The sequence below is a fragment of the Rattus rattus genome, chromosome 12, assembly GCF_011064425.1.
Source record: "Rattus rattus isolate New Zealand chromosome 12, Rrattus_CSIRO_v1, whole genome shotgun sequence".
Taxonomy (NCBI): Eukaryota; Metazoa; Chordata; class Mammalia; order Rodentia; family Muridae; genus Rattus; species Rattus rattus.
This window is the reverse complement of record NC_046165.1, coordinates 46,316,744-46,341,639: the sequence shown is the minus strand read 5'-3', so window position 1 is coordinate 46,341,639 and position 24,896 is coordinate 46,316,744. Positions and strand designations below refer to the sequence as shown.

The 24,896-nt window shown below is 41.9% G+C and overlaps 1 protein-coding gene across 1 annotated transcript; it reads right to left on the bottom strand.

Annotated features, from left to right (window-relative positions):
* Positions 1-17,910: 17,910 nt before the first annotated feature.
* Fam216b (family with sequence similarity 216 member B) lies at positions 17,911-24,221 on the bottom strand. The gene is given in 6 exon segments (XM_032917367.1): positions 17,911-17,951; positions 17,954-17,999; positions 18,001-18,122; positions 20,144-20,264; positions 21,957-22,072; positions 24,153-24,221. Coding segments are annotated over 5 exon segments (429 nt in total). The 5' UTR covers positions 22,056-22,072; positions 24,153-24,221.
* Between the last annotated feature and the right edge of the window lie 675 nt (positions 24,222-24,896).

Sequence of the window (24,896 nt, the reverse complement as noted above, 5' to 3'; positions counted from 1 at the left end):
TGAGAGTTGATATTCTTACCCTACTTTCAGTTTGCTCTCTCTGCTTCCTGCTTTGGGCCCCACCCCTGCCTGTTCCCTACTTCCTTGCCATTATATGATATTCCTCTGAAACCATAAGTTCAAATAAACCCTTCCTTGAATAAGTTGCCATGGTCATGGTGTTTATTCACAGCAACAGAAAAGTAACTAATTTACTCCAGATGATCTGTGGGGATCTCAGACTCCAACAAAACTTATTACTTTCCACCCCGCCCCATTCAAACCTTTAGGCTTGGTGCTTTATAATGAGCACAGGGATAAAGGGTGGGAATTAGTTCAGTCCTCAGATGCTCTGGGTTAGAACTCTCTCATAACTCTACCCACAATCTCCCCTATGACTGAGAACCATAGCAAACTCAACTAGAAAAACATCACAGGGATCACATGGACGTAATGAGATATCTGCTCAGTGCCCCCAAACCAATGAGATATCTCAGAACAGTGCCAAGCTGAGCAGCTATAGGTGGGAAGACACAGATATACAAGGACTGAATGATAAAGTAGACAAGCAAGTTAGAGCAGAAAAGAGTATAAGCAGCACCTGGCTAAGGTAATGTCAGTAAACACTCTTGGCAGCCATGAAGGTGTCCGAACACCAGGTGAGTGGAGGGGGTGACAGACAGCAGAGTTGGGATAGAGAGTCATGGACAAGGAACGAGAAAGAGACCAAGCCGTTAGGGCTGAAAACCAGAGAAAGCAGAGCAGAGCCAACAGGTGAGAGGACTATATAGCACAGCAAGGAAAAGGATGCTCTATGTCATAATTGACTTCTGACAGAAAGCTATTCTAGTACAAAGTCCAGCAGCCATAAAAAATAACAGATGGGCTATAAATAACAGAAACATGTTACCCTGAGAGCTACAGGGTAGCATGTATAAGAAGAAGACAACCGCAGAGTTGAGGATTGGTGAATTCCTGACTTCTAGTCCATGGATGATTCTTTTCACGTTCTTCTGTGGTAGAAGGAAGTGAACTCATTCCCCCCCAGACTTATATCATGAGAATATTGATCCCTTTTATGAGAGCAGAGCCCTTGTGATTTAGTGCCCTCTTTCACATTCCCACTCCCTAAAATCTTTTGGGGATGAAAATCTCACCGTATTCATTTGGGGGGAGACAACTCTAGCATCACCGTATAAATCTCAGTGGCCCCCAAGGATGGCATTGCTGGATCCTGGCCAAGCTATAACCAGTGCTTCATGATGAGGCTGAATCACCCAGAACGTATTCAGTTATAAATGTATCATATGGAAGACTGCAGAGATGTGCAATAAATTCCTGGGCATTTTAATAAAATCTAGTGGAAATTTAAGTTTCATCAGTGAAAGCATAAACACGCCACTGTTTGCAAGTCTGACCAGTTTCCAGTCGTTCCAGGTTACTGAAGGGTAGCCCCAAATCACTGGTCATGCTTGCAAAGGCATCGGTGTGCAAGTGAGCTCATTTCAAAGACTTGACTCTGTTGCTGGAGGAAGCTGGGCTTAAGGACATGGGAATGGGTAAGGGTGAATCAAAGGTTGCAGAGCTTAGGGAGCCACAGAGACATCTAGACCATGATGACGTTTGTTTGTATTAAATTAAATTAAATGTGATGTAGTTGTGACAGGCTACCGTAGGAAATAGCGTTGGGATAAGATCTTGATAACAAGTTGAGAACTAGGGTAAGGGAGTGAGGTGTTCATCTCATGCACAAATGGTAAGAGGGTGAGAAAATAAACTATTAGAGTGGGGCAGTGGTGGTGCACATCTTCAATCCCAGCACTTGGGAGACAGAAGCAGGTGGATCTCTGAGTTCAAGTTGTAAGACAGCCAGGGCTACACAAAGAAACCCTGTCTCAAAAAACAAAACAAAACAAAACAAAACAAAACCCAAACCAAGCCAAAACAACAACACAAAATTAATACCCAAACTCCAAAATGGACAAAGCAGCTAGTTTTTCCAAAAGTCAAAACCAGGAGTGACTTTGAAAACCTCTTGAAGAGGAAGGATTGACCGATTCAATTGCAGTGAGGTTAGAAAGATTTTTTTGGAGGTGGGGAAAGGCCAGGTTCATGACTCAAGTGCCCCTCCCCATCATTGATACAGGGGGCACAGAGATGAAATCGCTTTAGGGAGGATGCAGATGTGTTCCATTGTGACTCTGCCACATCTGAGATGTATCTGGGCCCTTCAAGGGGATATGCAAACAGGAACTGGACATATAGACCAATGGCTGGGCAGAAAAGTCTGGAATGGCATTAATGAGTGGTAGATTGTCACATGTAGGTGCTTCTGGGAGCTATCTGCAGGTAAGCCTGTCCCATGAATACACACACCAAGAAGAAACAGGTCAAGGGTATGTATGTTAAGTAACCATGAGAAGCAGTGGTGACATTTATGTTAGCCATTCTGCTGAAGAGCCTGCCGGTATTATGAAATGAACCTTTAAAAGAAGGCAGAAAGACCTCTTTTGCTGACATATTTCTTTTACAGATAAGAAAATGGACATCTACGGTGGTTAAGTAAGCTGGGATTTACATGCAGCAAGGCCTGTGCCAAACTAGACACAAAGCCAAGATGTCTGGAAGCGAAGGAGACAGTATAGCTCTGGGGAGCACAGAGAAAGAATTAGGTTTTAGTGTCATGATTCACACACTGTGATCTTGGCTAGCACTCGGGGGTTGGCAGTGTTAGATTAGCTTGCTAACCACTGTGTTCTCCAAAGAGCACAGTAGTTTTATGGAGAGTGAAGATAGATAGAAAAGAGGATTAACTTCCCAAAATCTGAGCTCTGAAAAGAAGGGAAGGGAGGAACACGCCCTGAAGAAGGCATGGTTCAGTCAGAAGCCTCCTCCCACGTGCCCTATTACAGAAGGCAGAGGAGCTCTCCTTCCTAGGAGGGAAAGGCCCTTAAGATGGAAGAAAATTCCAGGTCTAAAAATAACAGTGACTTGCCACTTGAAATGATTTAACACATTTGAAAGTACTCTTACAGGCCATGTGGTGTGTAGTTGCTAGAACAATCCTGTGCCGTAAACAGGTGGCATCCGCCATTTATAGATACCAAAATGGAGATTCAGGAGAAGATTAAAAATAGATTAAGGGAAGTCGATGGAGAAAGACAGAGAGAGTCCTTCCTCACTCCAGCTGGAATGGAGAACAGAAATAATGGGTGGATTCTAGAATAGACAGGAAGGGAGTGTTTCCAAGTAAGACAGTTGCTAGTAGAAGGCATGAGCTGAGTTTGGGTGAGAATTCGTAGGAGGGAGAAAAGGGGAGTAGGGTCTTTAGCATATTAAGGCATATCTAACCTCTGACATGCATGCCGTATGTGACTGCATGTGATCGAGGATAATTCTTCATGAAACCTAACAAAGCATCACCTCACTTAAAACGTGATTGGGGTGTGTGTGTGAGTGTGAGTGTGTGTGTGTGTGTGTGTGTGTGTGTGTGTGTGTTTGTGATTATTTTTTGTAGACTGAGTGTATGATTTTTTTTGAGTGACACCATTATAGATGACAGCTTTGTACTAAAGCGTCAATGGCTGGGTGAGCTTGAGAGAGAGATTGGAAAACCATCATAAGTTTAGCTTTGCACCCATAGTACACAGAGACATTTGGATGTTCTTAGACATTGAAAGGAAGTCTGAGACTTCACAGCATTTGAGCTTTTCCCCCCTAGATCCTCTAGCACCTAGACCATGGTGATACTTGAACAGCATGTGGCCGGAACATAGAGCTCGACAAGTCATTCAGAGTACGGTCTGTGCCTTCTGCACTGACTCCTGTGGTTTTGTTCACAAGTGGGGCTCTCGCTGCTCAGAACTGAAGTCAAAGTTTCTTTTTGTTTCACTCATGAGGATCCTGATCTCAGTTCCACAGATTATCACAGACAACATTTGCAGAGAGGCAAAAGAAGGATGCCTTGCCTCATGCTAGTGAGATGGAGAGAGGCTTCTGATTCCTTAGATTGATTTAATAACCATTGAGGCTGGAAGCCATGCAGAGCTCGGGTGGAGACTGCAGAGAAAGTAAAAGAGACTCAAGTTTATCAAGTTAAAATGTTCATTGAAGTGACCCCAGTCTGGAGTTATTCGTGTTAGCAGAAGATTCGATTCATCAGCATGCTCCTGACGTGCCCTTTGAAAGTGTGTTAACCATTTTATTTAAGAAGTGGCATTTCACCCAGGTTCTCTCATTTGCATACATGTGACTTCATTTGCATATATTTTACTGTGCTGTGCTCTGGAAATAATTCACTTATTTCATCCCCTTCTTTAAATTCTGTGCACCCTCTACAATAGCCCAGGAATGTAGAGGACCAAATATGGAGGAAAATATTCTTGTTAGGAAGAGAGAAAATTCCAGATCACTTTTGCTCAATCTGCCGCAAGTTTCTTCCCTTTTTCATCTGGTAACTAACCCTCCCCTACTCTCTCCACTACTGCGGCACAGGAGACCAGGGTTTCCCCAGTTCCTAACTGGTTTTCTGATGTCCAGCCCAATCTATCCAATTCAATCTATTTTCTGCCTCCTAAATGTTTTCTCATGCATCTGAGGCTCAAGGCCTTTAAACGTAGCGATCAAATCAAAAGTCACTCACTGTTCATCAGAGTCCAGATTCTCTTTAAGATGGAAAAATATTTTATGTGTATTAGTGTTTGGTTTGCATGTAAGTCTGTGTACCATGTACATGCCTGCTGCCTGTGGGAACCAGAAGAGAATGTCCTATCTCCTGAGCTGGAATCACTAAGCATTGTTCGATGATGACATGTGGGTGTTTGAAATGTGAAGTCCCTTATGCCAACTCTGTTTCCATTTTCATATTTCCTGTGAAGTATTTTGTCCTTATCTGCTCAGTTCCCTCTTGGAAAATAGGGAAATAATTTTAAAAGTGAGACATTAGATGCATGACAGCATTAGAAGGGAGTGATTACTTAACTATTGCTTCTTTTCTTTTTTTAATAGACAGGGAAGGCCAGAGATAGGAAACAAGTAAAGGTTTTAAAGAAGAATGTGGTTTTACAGAAAGAGTTAAGAGAACATTGTTGAAAGTAAAGCTATGAAGCTCCTGTGCCAGAAGTCTGGTTCTGGAGGGTAGAAACCTGAACACTAAAGGAAAAGCAAGCCACGGAGAGGGCAGGAATAAAACAATTAGGTTGCTGGGTTGTTGCTTCAGCAATGTCCAAGATGCTATGGGAAGAATAGAATAGTGGGTTGAAGGGAGTCCTGCAGGATTGCTATGCTCCAAAATGTTAACGAAGCTGCCCATGCTTCCTCGTTCCCATTGGCATCAGTGTGATCAGAGTTGGCCAAAGCCCTCCATTGTCCAACCCAATGAAGAAGGGAAGAGGAAGAAAGAGCACAAAGGCTTCCTGTAAGAGGAGAAACCGAAATGTGCACATCACTGTTCACATTCGTTTCCATCACTAGATGGCTGCACCTAGCTGCAAGAGAAGCTGTCCAGGGAGCATGTTAAAGATAAAAAAGAATAGTATAAACCAATGGGCAATTTAATAGTCTCTGTGCTTAATCATTGCCCAGACTATACAGGCAGACCTACATTAAAGTATGAGAAGTGGGGTGTGATGGTCTTTGAGGGGAACAATGAATGAGAAAAATAAAACCTTAGAAGATAAATCTTGGTGTCATGAATATTGTACTAGAGCAGGATACTCTGAAGTCTATGACTGTGGGCTGTGGTTGTATATCCAGTACAGGAGTCAAACAAAACAAAACAAAACAAAACAAAAAAACCTAACATTTTCTATGCAGGATAGTTAATATTTTAGGTTGTGCAAGTTGTGTATTTTCTGCCAAATTTAACTAAGCAACAGGTGAGCTAATAGATATGAATGGAAAATGCTACTTCTTGAAACAGGCTAAAAGCCGGATTTAGACAATAGGCCGTCCTATACTGTCATCTGCTTTAGCCTTTAGCTCAAAAACTGCACTCCTCTACAGCTGAGACCTGGCCCACCAAATAAAATCCTTTCATCTACCATTTGCTAGCAATTTATTTAACTGACTTCATCCTATACCAGGACTTGGGACACACAGAGATTGAAGTAAGAGAGGTTGTTATCTATGCAGATCTATAAAGAAGCAATTTCAAGACACTACTGTGATTTCTCCAGTGGACACAGTGGAGAAACATGTCTTACTTTTATTGGATATTGAGAAACACGCGAGCCAAGACTCGCGCTGGGTCTTGAGAACAGGCGAAGGTATCTGTAACTGACTAAAGTGCAGGGGACCCAACATGTGCATAAATGGGAAATAGGAGAGTTTGTCATGTTTGGGTGCCACAAATGTGAAAAAAAGGGAGAGGTGAAGGCCTTGATGTTCAGTTATAAGAGACTTACGAGTCATCTTGATGAATTTTGTTTTTCTTGTAGGCAGTGAGGACCCATTGATTAGGAATTTTCAGCCAAGCAGTGACAGTATCAGCTATGAAAGTCAGAGATCCCAACAGTGGCATTGCTGTGCCATGAGCATGGCTAGGCAAAAGCCATGGAAGTCAGAAGCATCGGGTGTTTGGCAGGATGTGTAGGGTCTGAAGTGACTGACATAAGCTTGGCAGGATACCATGGTGTGGAGTTGAGAGACTCTTGGGAGATCAACATGATATGAGCTGTTGGCAACTGGAAGAATTTTCTAGAGAGAAGGGATGACCTCTGAGGTTTGACCTGTGTAACCTCGTTGACACCGAGTCAAGACAGAGGGGGGGATAGATAAAGAATCAGTTTGGGGAAATTCACCTGCTTTTCATGGTCTTGTAGCAAATCTTGGTGGCTCTGCTAAGCTACTGAAGGAGTAGCATGCATGTTGCTTGGGAAATTCTGAGGTACAGTTAGAGACCTAACTAACTAAGGAGCTTCAGTTTGGAGGCTGGGTAGTTATTTTCCTGACTTCTGGGAAATGGAAATTACAAAATCAAAACAGACAAATACAGAAGTCCGTGGAAACATTATGTGACAGATATGAGATGCAAAGTCAAGCTGAGGCTTATCTATGATAACAGCAGAGTTTACTTTTTGCTCAGAAGGTCATTTTAACTTCTGCACAGAATGTGGTAGTTGTCTGGGTCACATGTAAACTGTCTTAGAACATGTTTTGTTATAAGACAAAAATATCTGTGATTTAGTAAAATCTAGTGGGTCTTGGTCCTGGGATCTGAGATTTTCCAGTGATAGGCTGCAGGCAACTTTTCTAATAATCTCATGATAAAAATAAAATTAATTTCATTGGACTGCTATGTCTTTGGCTTTTCTGAGGGTTAAGGCAGAAGTTTGTGTAGCCGCAGCTTTACATGAGCTTGGAAGATCCAGATCCATCATGAGGTTCCCAGGACGACACTCTTCCTGGCTGCCATGCAGGAGAGACTGGGATCAGGCAGAGTTCATAAAAAGGGCAGTTTTCTCCTTTTATTTTATGAACTTTGTTTAACTTTCTCTTTTTATACTTATACACGTAAGTGATTTCTTAAAGAGGTCGACTTTAAGAGGGCAGAATTTTCCACATCATTAGGTACAGGCAAGGAAAAACTTTCCAGATTGTAAATCTTACAAATAGATTAATGGAACAGTGTTTCTAAGCGCCATTATCTGGAACATGGGAATGGACTTCACTGGGCTATTATTATCTAGGACTCTTACCTATCTCTGCTAAAAGCTTAACTGAGTAGTACTAGAGCCAGAAATAGACGAATGGCAGACTCTAAATCAAGACGCATCTCTGCTCACAAAGAGCGTCTCTCGAGTGTTTCTATCTGGGTCTCGGTCCCTACTTCTAAGCAACACAAAATCCTTATGGGCTCCTGGAAAATGTCTTTAGTGCAGTGACCTGCATTTGTTCCTAATCATCCACCAACCTGTGATGACTGGGAGATATGGGAGCTGAGATGGGAAAGGGATAGAGGATTGGAGGATGTACATGGACAACAGCTGCAGGGTGGGACGCACGGCCATGACAGTTCCCGAGAGTGACACTCAAAAAAAATTGTTCTTTTCATTTGCTGAAACTTTCCAAATGTATGCTTGCCATGAGTTTAAGACCTTTTTGGAGGACTATAATATGCAAAAATGAAAATGGCATATCATAAATATATTGCATTGCAGATTATCATGAATATGAATAAACACTTAAAAATATCCACTTTGTTGACCAAGACACAATCGGCAGCTTTGTAGAACTACCCCCTATTCATGTGCACATCCCTTCCTGCCTGAAGCATCCTCATGCCACAGAAGGCTGCAAGAGGAGGCTCTCTGATGCCCCTGAGTGAGGCACTGACCTATGGGTACAGCAGCAGGTCACTGGGGACCATTTTATTGCTGTGTTTACAGTGTTTGGCTTCCCCATAGACCCACGGCATATCTTGTCTCAGATTCTTGGACACCTTAGCAGTGAATGTATGTGTTTCAATCCAAATAACCATAGAAATTATAGCCAGTAAGGGGCCACGGGGGAGGAGCAATTCTTACAAGGAAAGGGTTATAGGATATAGAATACAACAAGCTTGCCTATTGATTATATGTGAGGTTCACAACAGTGCCGTGTAAATGGTAAAAAAAAAATCAGTGATATTAGTTGTTCTGATGTCACAGTTTTTACACTATCAAAAATAAGTTGAACTGGATAACACTCAGGAATGAACATAGTACCTGGCATTGAGTGCTAGTCTTCCCGATGCTCTTATGAAGTAGGAGCTCGGAGAGTCCCTGTTTTCAGATGAGAAACTGAGGCACGGCTCTAATTTCTCTTATGTGTAATCCTGTATCCTTTTAGCATCCTTTTAGCTAGAACTTGACCTAAATAGCCAGATTCCATGTTTGTGCTCCCATGGTCAGACCAATTCCCCAAACTACGAGCAAGATTGAAAAACACACAGGAGAAATACTTCCATAATTAGCTTCACAAACACTGCATGCAGCTTCCTGGGACTGTTTTATTCTTCCACTGTCAAGATGAAGGCTTCGAGGAAAAAGACCTCAAACCCGCAGCCTCAGCCACTGGCAGCCAGGTAAATAAGGCAAGGAGGAGCAATAAGCCACAAGGGGGCGCCTCTTTTCATATAAAGACTTCAGTGCCAACCAAGAGAGCTGCTTGCTTCCAGTACCAATACCCAGTAGATGAGCTAGAAGAAAATACGTGACACTATCTTGATGAGCGTATGCAACCCCCTCCTTTCGCAGTTGGTGAGAATCCCTCAGAATTCACTCTGAGCAGAGCTCAGGTTGCCCATAGCCATCCTTCCTGGAAGCAGGCTGGGGCCGTGCTCCTGAGCGTCCCATCCTGGCTGGGGGCATGCTCCTGAGCGTCCCATCCCGGCAGCAGGCTGGGGGCATGCTCCTCAGCATCCCATCCCGGAAGCAGGCTGGGGGCATGCTCCTGAGCATCCCACCCGGGGAAGCTTCCTGGCAGAGCATTTGTTTTCAACTTTGCAGGCACAGCTGTGAGGTGTGGCATTGTCTTCTGGCATCCAGAAGCAAAGGCAGTCAATTAGGATCCTGATTTATTTATGCTTCCTTCGTGTTTTCAATTGAATCCCTTGTTAAGTAGGGTTCTAATAATATGATTTATCACAATAAACAGCAGGGCCCCTGCCTGAATTGACTTTATCTTTTTCTCTGCCAAAAAATCCTCCTGTGTCTGTGTATTTGGTATCAGCCTTTTCTGTCCTTTTCAACCCCCATGATTCTTGTTGGGTGGTAAGTTCTACAGGGACTAGATTTTCTTAAATTTTATGTATATGTATATGTATATTTTATGTCTTAAATCATTCGTTTTCTCATGCGCTAAGGGCTGGCTTTATTCATCCTTATCATTCTTGCATTTACTGAAATTAGCAGGGCTTCAAACCATTAGCTCAAAAGAAGAGGTCTGAGGGGAAGGCTCCTGCTGTTCCCTGAACGAAACAGTTGACATCCTGCTAAAAGGTTTGGATCTGACTCTAATTTCCCAGCTCTAATGTATTCTTAACAGTTTCGCACCTAGTGGTCTGTCTTAAGAGACAGTGTGTTTGTGGCAGCACCATTATATCTAGTCTCTAAAATGGTTCATTTCATTTCACACATAGACGCTGGAATTTCACCTTTACTCAACTCCGTTTCTTCACTATAAACCAAACCGCTCTTATCAATGGATGGGCTATACGAGCCGGTAGCAGCAGTTGTTCACAGTTTGTAATACGTGCTAATAGAGTAATGAAATACGTTGTGATAGCAATATGCTCTGCAATTCCAGTATGCAGATACAGCTTCATCATGGAGGGCCATCACTGCGTTTGGCAGACATCAGCTTTTCCGTGTGCCTTCCATAGTGCGGACATGAAATTCTCCGTACAGGGAAATGGAGAAAGTGGGATGAAATGGGAGTGTCTAGGAAGCAGAAAGTAGAACACCGGTGACTGAACACTAACACTCACTGTGCTGTTGCCCACATTTCTGTCCCATCACTGTGCTGGTTTGAGTAAGAATGGCCCCACGGGCTCATATGTTTGAATGCTTAGTCATCAGGGAGAGGTACTACCTGAGAAAGATTAATTAGGAGATGTGGCCTTGTTGGAGGTTATGTGCCATTGCAGGTGGGCTTGCCAGGCCCAGGAGCTCTCTCTCCTTCCCTCCCTCCCTCCCTCCCTCCCCCTCCCCCCCCTTCCCTCTTCCTCCCCTCCCTCTCCCTTTCTCCTCTCTTGGCCTGCAGATCTGGATGTAGAACTCTCAGACCCATCTCCAGCACTGTGTCTTCCTGTGTGTCACCATTCTCCCTACCATGGCAATAATGGACTAAACCTCTCAAACTGTAAGCCAACCCAATCCAATGCTTTCCTATGTAAGGGTGTCATGCTGTCTCCTCACGGCAGTAGAACATTCACTAATACATACTCCTAGAGTTCAAGGTGCTGTCCCCCTAAATGGGACAAGTTTCCTAAACCCAGCATTGGTACCCTGATTGGCAGCCGTGAGGGCTTTGTGTGTTCTTCATCTTCCTTCTGCCATAGGTGCTCCCTTCCAGGCCTCCTCTGGACTCTGCAGAGTTGCTCACTGCACACCTGCCTACTGGTTTTGTTTTCTTCCCTCTGCTTCTCTCTGGGATATGCTCTTCCTTTTGCCACCCCTCCCATTCCCTCTTTCCCTGCCCAATCATGGATTCACCTCCAACAGACCCTGTGACATATGGGACCTTACCTTCTGACCTTTGCTTTTCTTATATAAACACAATGCCACAGAGATCACAGCTTACAGATTTATTTAAAATGTATCTTTATAGGGATTTTTTTAAATATAGAAAACTAGAATTCTAAATCACCTTTGACTTTTATTTTATTTTTAATTAGCATACAAAGTACCATCTCTCTTATGGCGTTTTGTTATGCACTAATTTTTAGTAGCCTGTTCCCCGCCCTGCTCCTGTCTCCCTTTCCCAACCCTACTCGTATCCTTCCACCTTCACTAAATACCTTACATCCTCTACTTTCTATTGTCCTCCCAAACTGTTCTCTTCAGACACCCCCTCTCTCATATTTATGGCTCACTTTCTGGCTTCCTAGTCTCTATATTCTCCCTCCCACTTAAATATACATGAGAAAAATTTAGAAGGTAGGGCTTGCAGATGAGAAAACATGTGTTACCTCACTTAATAATTTTCCATTTTGATCCATTTTTCTTTATGGCTGAATAAAATTACATTGTGTGTATGTAGCACATTGTTTTTATCCATCCACCTGCTGAACATCCTTAACACTTAATGATAGCAGTTAAATCATTCCCACTGTCTTCAGGGACTGTTGTTAAAGAAGTTTGAGCTATTGTGATGGTTCACTGGGTAAAGGCACTTCTACCAACCCCAAGAACCAGAGCTTAAACCCCTGTACTCATATGATAGAAGAATAGAACCAACTCCTCCAAGCTGCCCTTTGTACTCCACAGGCATGCGCACACACGTGATTTTAAAAATTAAAGGAAGACATTTCTTTCTTTAGAACTTTTATTTTTAGACAGGTCTTAGGTGCTCTCATATCTACTGAGCTTCATGAACCAGGGAGTTGTTCAAGAGGCCATGTGTATTCCAGTGTCCTGTGTACAGTTAGTTTGGTAATTGCTCTGACCTATCTGAACTGTGGTTTTCAGTACCCACAAACGTTTCCTCTTCTGGCCAGACTAAGTCCATTGTGTAATTGGCACACTCTGATAGCTCTAATGTGGAGAAGAACACACGAGCATCCTCCAGAGGTAGATAGGGATTGATTTCCAAAGAAGGAATTGATTACACTTCAGGCAATGGACTGGTTTAGGGAGGAAAGCCAAGTCAATGAGGCAGATAAAAGGGTTTCTTCTATAAGCACTGATGCAATTAGGAGCTCATTTTAATTGAAAAGGTGCAGAACTCTTGCACATTTCCCTCTGGCCTTCATCACAAATAGGGACACATACTGAAAAGGAGACAGGGATTCACTTGGGAGGAACCGTATTGCATGGCTCTAGGGAAAAGAATGTTTCAGAAGATCCTGACCTGTATCGCAACATGCCCCGGCTTTGGAGTCACAGTGATAAGTTTATTCATACAGGATATTGAAGGTTATCAGGAAGGTATTTCCATTGCTTGTCTCTCAAAGTCTCCACTACCTGCAGCTCTTATCCCTCAATATTAAAAAAAATCAACTTAACAGGAGAAATGTATCTCTTCTGGGCCAATGCATATGACTATTTGAATGACAACGTCTGTTTTACTTTACCCTGCTTAGGAATTAAATACTAAGGATGCTGTCTCTTATATTCTGATTCGTTGAATCAAAGGGGGGATGCACAACATTTGCATTTTACAGCACAGTCACCGAGTCTAGTACATGGATGATATTCTGATAACTAGTATTCCAACCATATATATCACACAGGAATAAGGCCTTGCTTAAGTTTAATTGTCTTCAGTTTAATTGCTGTCTCTTTCCCACCCACAGTGCCTTGAAAGTTTAAAAACAAATCTCAAGAGGGTCATGCAGGAACAGAGGCTGCAGTATAGAATGGTTGCCTGCAAAGAGCTAACTCTCTGATTACACTGAGTGATCAGAGGTTAGCTTAAGAATGCTGGGTATATGTGGCCAGCAGTGGGGTGACAGGATATGGATGGAGAGACAAGGTGGAGTCCCTTTCTGGGCTGTGTAAGAGCAAGTGTTTCCTTTACTTTTGCACTCTAATGCATGCCAGCCTTTCATCATACCCCACAAAATGGCTCCCTATAAACTTTACCTTCTAGTAGCCATGCCCTTGGGGAATATCCTACTCTTGTAGAATTTGGACTTGGTGTCTTATTTAGAATGCAAAGAAAAAAAGAAAAGAAAAGAAGGAAAGAAAGAAAGAAAGGAATAAAGGAAGAAAGAAACCCAACAAACACAACAAGAAAAAACAACAAATGTTATGAACTCTTATAATGACTCTGACTTCCACCTCACACACACACATTCTAGCCCTGAGGAAGTAAGTCACAATTCTGAGCTGCCTTATTGAGACGTCTGTGATTGGATAGAGAGGGACAGACATCTCTAGTTCCTAAGAACCCAGGCTCTGAGTGTGCTGGACCTCAAGGAACACAGTTCTGTCACAACTACATGAGTGAGCTTGGTAGTGGTTCCTTCTCTGAATCAATGTTTAGAAATTAAGGCTTCATCCCACCCCTTGGGATGTGGGATGAGGGCTTGTGGGAGACCCTTAGTCAGAAGCACCAGCTAAGCTATACCAAAATCTCTGCCTGCCCCCAGTCACAATGGGCTACGACAGTAAATAGCGTAGTTTTGAATCACTGGCTTTTGGAACAATCTATTACGTAAAAATAGATAACTACAGATTTAGGGGATGGTGAGCCTGAAGAACAATGTAAACAAGGAACAACGACGAACTAAGGAGCTCACACTGGAGCTGCATCATAGCTTTATTCAGGGACAGTCCTCCTGTAGCTTCTGTCCCCATCCTCAGCTAATATTGAAGGTTGCCTTTCAGGGTGAACCGCTAAGCCTTGCTGTTTGTTCCCTTAAATCTCCAAGCATAGCAGCATCGTTTTCTCCACACTGCTCATGACTGTCTTCCCAGCCATCACTAATGGTGGCAGTGTCTCTCACAGACCCAAGCTGCTGGACAGTGACACTCATTAGAACATGAAAACCCTATAACACTTCTAGGATGCAAAATTGCACAGCTACTTTGGAAAACACCACGGCAGTCTCACATATGTTTCAAAGCAATGCAGATATAACCTGTGAACCAATTGTACTCCTAGGTGTCTTTCCAAGACAAATATTTAATGTTCAAGTAAAACTCACATTCAAAATCCAGTTATGTTCAGAGTTCAAAACTAGAAACAACCCAAATATTCATTATCAGGTGAGTGAAGGCTTGGATTGTGGCACATCTATGGGACGACATTACTCTGCAATGAGAAGGAATGAAGTATAGATTACATGACATGTTAAATCCTAACAGAAGAGTGACACTAGGCAAGAGAAGCCAGACAAAAATCCCACTTATGTAAAATTCTAGAAAAGACCAGACTATAGTGGTAAAAATCTGTGATGTCTACTGGTCATAGCTTGGCAGAGGAAGCTGACTACAGAGAGACCAAGGGAGATTGGGGAAGGTAAATGCTTTCTGTTGTGTGTGAAATGCTGGGTGTGTGAAGATTCACTGAGCTTAAACTGAATGCATATGTAGCACATAATTTTATAGAACTGAAGCAATTCAAAGTTGTTCAAGTCTGGTATGTAAGTACAAGAACATATAATATTAGAACTGGAGAGATGGCTCATCAGTTAAGAGCCTAATCCAGAGGACTGGGATTCAGTTCCCAGCACCCACAAGGCAGCTCTCAACCATCTGTAACTTAAGTTTCAGGGGGATCTGGGGCCTTGCTCTGGCCTCCTTGGGCACCAACACATGCATTATACATTATACATGCAGGCAAAACACTCAAACACATCAAACAAAAATAATCATTTTCTAAGAGGATATATCATGCATTGGTTGGAGACACATCAGTTGGTACTAGATATATTGTGAGCTGGTCAAGTACCAGGCTGTATTAGCCTATTTTCTGTTGCTGTAATAAAATATCAGAGGCTGGGAATATCATAAAAAGTATTATTTTTAAAGGTCACAGTTTTGGAGACCATATTTCTAAACAAGCACAGTTAGTGTGCAATCTTGCTCTACAGAGGGTCCCCTAGCTATATTACCTCATAGTAGCTGGCATCATGGAGAGAAACACACACACACACACACACAGAGAGAGAGAGAGAGAGAGAGAGAGAGAGAGAGAGAGAGAGAGAGAGAATATGAGAATGTCAATAAACAGGAAGCCGGTGAGCAATTCAGGGATTGGCACATTTATTTTGAAACAATTAGTAAGTTTGGTTTTGTGGAAATAAAGTTTTATCTTCGCAGTATCCATTAAAGACTATACAATTGTCTAAAGAACACTTGAATATTTTCAAATGGCCACTGAAGTATTAGGATAACTACCTTAACACTGCTTTATTTTATTGTATTTTTGTAACCACCTTCTTAAAAAAACAACTACCTGGGGTCTCCTAGGAGTCACATCAATTCCCCTGATGGTGATGTCTGTCATGACTCCCATGAGGATCCACATGACAATCTGTTGCCTACGCCCGGGATGAACTGATCCCTTGCCCCTGCTAACCACTACCAGGCCTCACCAGTAGGGTAGCTTCCTAAATGCATCACAGAGCTAGAAGCCAGTCTGACTGTAGACTCTTTGAAAACTTTTTTATTGTTGCACAAGCATTATTGATTGACTACCACAGTTAGGTGCTAGCACTTTTAGGTGTAATGGTCCCTTATCTACCTGTGTTGATGGTGGTCATTGTCAACCATAGCAGCATGGTCTCCAACCTGTCAAAGTGGTAAAGTTACCTAAAATCTTCCTGTGTCCTTCCTACCTTCTTTTTGCAGAGTCCTTTTCAATGAACATCGTTTTTTTTTTTGTTTTTTTTTTAGCTCACTAACCTACCACATCCTTCCAAGTTTCAAGTGTGGAACTCTAGCTATGGGGGGCATTATCTACTCAGAAGGGACAACTGGAAAGAAGGGCTCCACGCTGATTTACATCCATCAAGTCCATTTGTCCTTCTTATGTGCCTATGACATTCTTCTGTCCCCCAGGGGACTATAAACGCTTGTGCAGAAATAAATGTGTCTGAGTTTTTCTTTTCTTTTCTTTCTTTTTTTTTTCTGTGCAAGGTTGCAACGCAGACCCTAGGTTTTTTTTACCTGCTTGTTATTCTTGTTATTCTGTACCAGGAGCTAATGCTCACTCAGCAGGGACCTAGGCCAATCAAATTACAAAAGCAATCCAAGATAAAGTACATGTCAGCAGTTCACACAGGTAAAAGGCTTGTGTGAAAACAGGAAGGTTGACATAGACTGTTAGAGCTGCCCCCTCCCTCTATCACCTACAAGAGTTCCCTCACAGTTCATCTCAGTTGTATTTGATTTTTTAAAAAAGCTTACTTAACAACCCCTAGTTTAACAGTGTGGTCTGATTAGTACTTGAGTCAGTGCAGGATTTGCCATTGTTAAAAGGATTCTTCATGATTGAGTAAATGGTCCCTTAGTCTCCCCTGTGGATGATGGACAGTACAAGTCACAGCAGGATAGTCTCCATTTGGTCAAAGGTTAGCCTTCCTGATGGACTGGTAGGACAACCATGCCTCTTGCCCCACCCAAAGAAAAGTCAGATAGAGTTGTAAACTCTACAGTGAGAATCTTCAGAAGCTTTTGACAGATTTTATAACTTTTATGTTAGTGGATATAGAGAGAGGACAACCGTCACCAATAAGGGTTGTGAATTTGGGTTCCTTTGGGGGGTCTGGTAATGCTTTAACATTTTCCTTTCAGATGAATGTAATGTTCCATCTCTCTTTGTCAACTAAGCTCTATCCCAACCAATTTCTTCATGTGGTAACAGTCACTGGCTGGCATGAATGAATGACTCTTTTAAAAGCAAAGATAAGGAAGTGGCCATTTTCTAACTTGACTGTATGGGCTCACAGATTTTTGGTGTACACAAGGGAATCGCTGGTGAAGAAAGTCACTGGTGAACATAACTAATATGGCTCTGTGCCTTTGCAGAGAGGCTGACCTGGCAGCTTTCTCATTATTTGCTCGTCTGCATGGTCTTGTATTCGTTCCTAGACTCTTCCGAGGTAAGACATGAGATCGATTCTTTCCGGCTATTTTCTGTTCTGCTGAGAGTGTTTGTGACTGCCAGCGGCAGGGGTGTGCGTGAATCGTCTTACCCGTGTCAAGGCCAATTACAGCCATACAGAATCATCCTGGCAGTAATCATCCTAGGCTGATAAGCACAAATTTCAAAAGCGCACAAAGTCAGGCTAGAACCAGAAACTGCAGAACCAAGGTAAATATTGCTTGGTTGGGATGGGGATAGGACGAGGCACATGCCACTTATCACTAACACTGTAACTCCAGAACTCCTCTATAATCTGTCTTGACTGTGTGGGTTCATGTATTTTCAGATGTGCAATGGGCAGTGGTCACCCAGGCTTGGAGGTGCTGCCCTTGTCCCCTTCTGCTGTTCTACAGATGTCTCTGGGAGCCTGGAACTCATAGGAAGCTTTTACTCTGAAAGCTTTGAAAGTACATTTATTTTTACAGATTATTTACACTAAAGCTTGCTTATTCTCTGCTCAATAGCTTTCAGATCTTCCAACTTGTTCTTATTGGCAACATTTATGTGGAGGAGGCATTATTTGTAGATGTAGAGTTTGCATTAGTATTCTTTTATTCATTGTCATTCAACAAATGCATACCACGGAACCACAAAAATCCCAAGAATACAGAGCTGAGCTGCCCACTTCAGAGACTACACATTGTCTAGGGTCTTGATGTGCAGCATGATGTGCCGGCGGCTCTGGATCCAACTCTAAACCCTGGTTTTGCTGGTTGACACTTTCCTTGCACAGCTGAAGACTTTGGGGAGAATAGTCCTTTGAGAAGCGACCAAAGCTGAGGCTTGCATGGTTGAATGTCTAAGTACAGCAGCACAAGACAAGGCCTCCTGTTGAGTGATATAACCTGGGAGGGGGTTGGGAGTGGAGAGGAATTTCAATGTCAACATTTATTTTTGAAAGATTTATTTAGTTCTGTTTTATGTGTATGAGAGTTGTGCCTGAATATGTAGATGTCCACCACATGTGTGTCCACTGTTCCTAGAGGCCAGAAGAGGGTGACAGAACTCCTAGAGCTGCCCTTCCAGGTGGTTATGAGCCAACTGAGAGCTAGGACCTGAACTCAGGTCCTTTGCAAGGACAGCAAGTACTCTTAATCGTAGAGTCATTTCTTCAGTCCAACAATTTTTACAGAAAAAAATATTCAGAGGTACACAAAAGGTCTACATCTGCGATTATCATAATTACACTATCTTTGAGGACAGGAAGTATTTATTTCTTGGTTTGCCTTAGCTTTCCTTCAATGAACATGGTGGTTAATCCTTGCTGTCAATCTGAATGACCTTGGCTAAAGATCACTGTGGCACACTTTGTGGGTATGTGTGTGCAGGGATTTCTAGAGATTAGCAGAGGATGACTCATCCTGAATGTGCTTGGTACCATGCCATGGGCTGCAGAGCTAGAAGAAAAGAAAAGAGAAGCAGGAGAAAGCCAGCCGAGTAACCATACTCCTTGTTCTCTTCCTCCTGGCTGCCAGGATGTGAAAAGCTGTCCTCTATCACCCTTCTTGGCCACAAGAGACTGACACCTCTGCATATCATGGGCCAAAATAAGGCCTCCCTAACCAAAGCTATTTCTGACAGATTTTCTGTCACATGAATGAGAAGAGGTAATTAACGAACATTACGATAGTCATCAACTTGCTTGTCGAAGATGTTGGAAAGAAATTTGAACTTTGAGTAGACCTCCCATGCAACTTATCTTAGTTAGCAAAACTTTTTTAATGCAGAGAAAGATGATATCTGATTAAAATGATATATATGATTTCTTTCAGAGTTTCTCAAAGTACAGTCTTCACAGTACCTACTAGATCCTCTGAATCCATGTGTTTAAAGAAATACCCATTGTAATTTAGAACTCTACTGTCTTCAAAGACCTTCTGAATTAGAAACCCAGAGATCAAGGCCTGGGAAACTGCATTTTAGTAAGATCGCAGTTAGCCTTTATGAACACTAGTAAATGTATCCTCACTTAAGCTTATTGGCTTCTTTGGTATGTGACTGAAAACAGAGCCACGAGATGGTGCTTCCATCACCCTTCAGATAATCTTCAATAATCACCAAACCCTAGGTCCTTGCTTACTATGTGTAAGCAAGGTCCAGTTATTTAACCTGTCTAGGTTTCAGTTTTCTATCTGAGTTGGGAGAATTGTGTGGTAGAAGGAGCAAGCAATTAGAGACATTCCTGCAAGATGGTGTAGCAGCAATGAGACCTTCCATAGAGTTGGTGCTCATGATCTGTTTATGTCTTTTGAAGCCATGGTATCATCTGTGCTTTGTAAACTATGAGTGGATTTAGTAGAAAAGGAGAAAGAGCAAAGTATGAGCAGATAGAAGTTATGATCCTTAGAGAAGACACCTCTTTCCTGAAGCCCTCGTTAATTACATGATTTGCCTATGATTCTGGTTCCATAACTATAAAGTGGAAAGAGAGGGAGATATTGTACATAATGTTCTTGGCTGGATGTATGGACTATGCTCAATGCTCAATGTAGTTATTATTGTTGGGAGTAAACTATCTTTGATCTTACACAAGCAGTAAGGAGGAGAGCCATTGTTTGAGCTTATGTTGGCTTTCCAAGTCTAGTGATATTGATCTACTAGATCAAGTTCATATAAATCTCAGAGAGTTGTTAACATTTTATAAGAATCAATACTCTAATTTCTTTAAACCCTCTTAATTCACCTATAAAACTTCACTGTCTGTTGTCAGGGATAATCATTTTTAAACTTGGTTGGCCAACCATGTTGATAAAATAGGTCGGCAGAGGCCATTCTTCGAGAATTATTTATCTGGAGATGTGACTTCTGACTGTAATAGTAAGTCACCTCCTGATGTGCCTGGCTCAGGTAAGGTAGTTAAACTCACCCAGATGCTGTTGGTATCCAAGGCTGTGAATGTAGCGGGTCTGCAGGGCCTTCCACTGGGGCCTGGAGTCATAAATCCTCATGATGCTGTACAAGTAACGCTGTTGGCCTTGATTTAGGTCCTGTCAAAACCAAGAGGTGACTTTGATAAATCCAGATGCAATTAAAAGTGTGATACACTCAAAACGAGTGTCCACAGGAATAGGATGCTTCTTCTACGGTGACACTTATTTTTAAAGCATATGGGATGTGAATACTTAGGAATATTCCCTTCACCATTTATGTAAGCAATAGTCTTCTTGTGTAATGCTGCTTAAAACAGCGAAGGAAATGGTGCTAGGTTACATAGGTTATGATTTTAGGCTGAGAGAGATGTAAAGCCTGCTAGGATCTGAAGATTTTATTAGTTCTAAATTGAGAAAAATAGGTTGCGGAGTGTATATAGAACCTGAAGTATGGGAGGCTTCCAGACAGCTGAGATGCTCAGTGGAAAGTTTCATAAAGAATAGAGATAGATGCTCAAATGGGCAATGAGGTCAACCTTGGCAATGAATGAGTGTTATGGAAACAGAGGAACCAGGAGTGGTGGCACTTAGGAGGCAGAGGTCAAAGGGACACTTTGAGTTCAAGGCCAGCTTGGTCTATACCATAAGACACTCCTCCAAAGAGAGTTCTGGGAATGGGGAGGTAGAAAGATCAGAAGTTCAAAGTCATCCTCAACTACATTGTAAGACAAAGGTTGTCCCGGGCTACACAAAACTGTCTCAAAAATAAATGAGGAGAAACTATGGTAACAGCATCAGCTTCCTAGAACTATCAAGTTAAAATAACTTCTTCTTGGATATGAAATACCAAAGCAACAGAAATTTCAAAGCCAACTGAAAACCGAGGGGAAAAACTATACTTAAACTATTACATATAAATGTAGGTTGTGGTGACATTTACCTTTACTGGTTAGACATTTTCTAGGAGACTAAATTCAGAACTCCACAAGGCAAATTGGTTTTGTTTTGTTTGTTGTTATTTCTTTTCCTTTCCTTTCTTTTTCTTCTACCTTTTTTCTTTTTTTTTTTTTTTTTTTTTTTGAGTTCTTAAATTTTATATTAGAAGTAAACACAGTAAAAGTGGCAAGGCCAAGAGCCTCACAATACAAGACATCAATTCACTCTAAGTTTCTGTATTAAAGTATATTTGAGGAGGAGAATGGCTTTCATTTGTGAGTAACTAATTAAACCTTTCACATGATTGCAGAGACAAGATAATATGAAAATTGCTAGCCTACCTCAGGAACAAAGCTCTCTAGTACCATGAGAATACCCTTACATCAGATAAAATTTTTGACAGTCACAGTTTTTATTTTATCAAGAAAAACTATGCCTACTTCCTTACCTGTGTTAAACTTTAAACATCCTGAGAAGTAAGTGACGGGTTCCATTTCTCATGTTCCTATACTGTCCCCTATCTTTCTTGAAAGAGATGCAAGACAAATGAACTTTTTTACAGAGAGTTTTTATGGAATGGCTATAATTAGCTCAGTGGGAAAGAAGCTGACAGATCAAACAGGAAGCCGTGCTGTTGATGTGCCCAATTAGTGAGTCCCAATGGTGGCGGGTCAGCCATGTAAGGAGAAGACAGTTTCTCAGACTCTGACCATGAGGGTGAGCAGGTTAGGCTCTGCCAGCCCTCATTCGTTGACTCCTTCAGCAGTCACGTATGCAGATCAAACATCTAGCTCTCACACAGGCAGTGCGCAAAGCCCCCAACCCTCTGAAGAAAGAAGGGAAGCCCTTCCCTCTATGAACAAGACGCCGCACCTTCAGTAATGAATTGTCAGCAGCCGCTGCGGGGACTTGAATGCGGGGTATTCGTGGAACACTCTGATTCTTGTACTGCTTTTTCAAGTTTCTCCACATTTTTCTTTAGCTTGTACCTCCAAGGGGTAACAAAAACAGTTTTCATCTTGTTTAACCAGCTTTAAAGATGGACCTAAGACAGTTAGTAAGCAGATATGTATTTTTCCAAAGAATATTATTTTTGTTTTTTCAAAGAAAGTAATCCCTGCTGTCTCCTATTTCCCTAACTTTTCCTATCCTCCCTCCCTGTGGAAAAATTAATACCCAGCATCCTTGCCTTCCTAGTTCACAGTGTCCAGCATGGGTAGCTTGTAGAGACATCCAAGTCTACACAAGTTCCTTCTTTATAGTTTTAATTAGTGCTGTTATATGACTCTAAAAGAAATGCCTATGTCTTTAGGAGTTTGAAAATTTTCAAATTGGAGAAGAAAATAAGACTCTCCATGACTGGACAGATTGTTCAGTGGTTAACAGCACTGGCTGCTCTTGCAGAGTGGTCCTGAGTTCAAGTCCCAGATGGTGGCTCACAATCATCTGTAATGGGATCTAATGCCCTTTCCTGTCACAGATGCAAATAGAGCACTCTTATACATAAATAAATAACTCAAGAGATTATCCATCCTTAAATTTTGTTGACATTTGATGATTAGCTGGTATTTTATTTGATTTTAGAAAAAGTAATCACAATACAGCTATCTCATGAACCTTCCTAGTACATTAAATATTTCCTGAAATCCAACTGCTAGCAGACACAAGTGTATCCATTTCTTGCACATTTAGGTCTTTGGTTTTAACACAGCATGTTACAAAATAAACTGTTGGGCTCAGTCATGTTTCTCTCCCTTCCTGAGGAAGGTATGGATAATAGCTTCCCTCCAGTGATGCCATCTCCTTTATCGGTGCCTTCAGGTTTAGAATCTAAGGTTTGTCCAGCGAGGAAAGCCTAACACAGTGAAAGGAGTGTATTGGTAAGGTTTGCAGAGGCAAATGGAATCCAATCATTTCCCTCTCTGCACACTCCTCTGCCTGTACCAGCAAAACAAACTACAAATGCAGAAAAAAAGAACAGAACCAACAAACCCTCTAGATACAGCAGACTATTATCAATGCCTAGGTCACGGGATAACTAGAGAAGAGAACCTGGAATAGTAGCCACATGGCTTTAGAACCAACAGACCTGGTTTCTTCCCTTGTTAGCTTCCCTCCTGTCATCTTCATGATGGTAGTCATAATGCCTGATTCATTGTTTGTTTCATTCACTGAGATCATGAGTATAGAGCTCTCGATTTGTGCCTGCTTCTTCTCATTCTACGCTCCCCTAGCAAATCCTCATGCACGCGCGCGCGCGCGCGCGCGCGCACACACACACACACACACACACACACACACACACTCTTAAAATTACTTGAATAGTTGGGCATAGTGACACATGCTTTAATCCCAGCACTTGGGAGGCTGAGGCAGGTAGATCTTTATAAGTTCAAGGCTAGCCTGGACTACATAAAGAATTCCAGGATTACATAAAGAGACCCTGTCTCAAAATCAATCAAACAAACAAACAAGCAAACAAATCAACAACAACAAAAAAACCTCAATACATTTGAGGGTTCTGATTGGCTCAGATATGAGACCTAACCCTGGGGATCTTCTGCAACTGAAATGCATTGTAGAAACATCTGTCAGCATCTCTTTGTGTTCTGTTTCCACAATATAAGCTCATAAATGAAGCTATGAATATTTTATTTAATACTGCTTTTCTTTAGTGAGTACCCAGGGATCCGTACCAATCAAGACATACTCTCGGCACATTCTCTCAGATTGAAACATATACTCTTTCCTTCACTCAAATCATTTCCATATCCCTCCTCCCATTTTTCAGGTCTGTGGAGCAAAGAACAACTATTCTTCAAAGCTGGGATTCCTTCTGTCTTCAAAGAGTGCGAGAGAAAATGACTGATGATGTTTCCTGTGGCATGCGAGCACGCAGCTCACGGATGCTTTCTCTTGGGCTGTTACAGAAGAAATCCATCTTACCCATCCAAGTGGTCTACGCAAAATAAAGTCTGATTAAAATGCCCGGAGAGTGCATGACGAAAATGACCTGCAAGTTAACTGAGATCTAAAACCAAGAGACAGATTTACTTAAACACAACTTACCTTGTAATGTGGTTCCTCGTTTTAAAAGCAAACATGCATATCCAAGGCAGTGTTCTCGTAGTGTTCCCTGGTCATACAATAGTGACAGAAACTTGTTATGTTGATAAACTAATATCCAAGCAACACCAGGAGATGGGACAAAGAGCTGGGGAAACTTGGCCGCATGCCTTTCTGTGTCTGGGTGACATTCAAGAGCATAGTTGATGGGTTTTTTTTGTTGTTGTTCCAAGTTTCATGTCTAATGAAGGGTCAATTCTAAGCCTATCATATCTGCATTATATGAAGACATTGCAGAAAAGTTCTTGTAGATTGACGCTAAGGATTAAAGATAAAAAAATCTATTAGTGCAAAAGGCCACTCCATGTGTGTTCCCCAAATTTGAAGTCAGAAACATTCATCCCCTTGCTCAAAATAGTGAAGTAATAGTTCCTACATACATAAAGGCAGGAATTTAACTGTGATAACATATAGAATTACTTCATAGTTTAATGCAATGCCCCCTTCATATTTCTTGGGGAGAGTATGCATTACCTATACCCATGTTGATTAGAAGCTACATATGTGGCAAAAGTTATTGTCCATGCTGACCTGCCTTACTGCGATGAAATTATTATTTCTCAAGATTGCCCCAAGATGGAAGATTAGAAACAGGGATATTGAAATGATTTAAGTGAAGGAAAGAGTATATGTTTCATTCCGAGAGTACATACAAACAGTATGTCTTAATTGGTGGGGATGAGAATT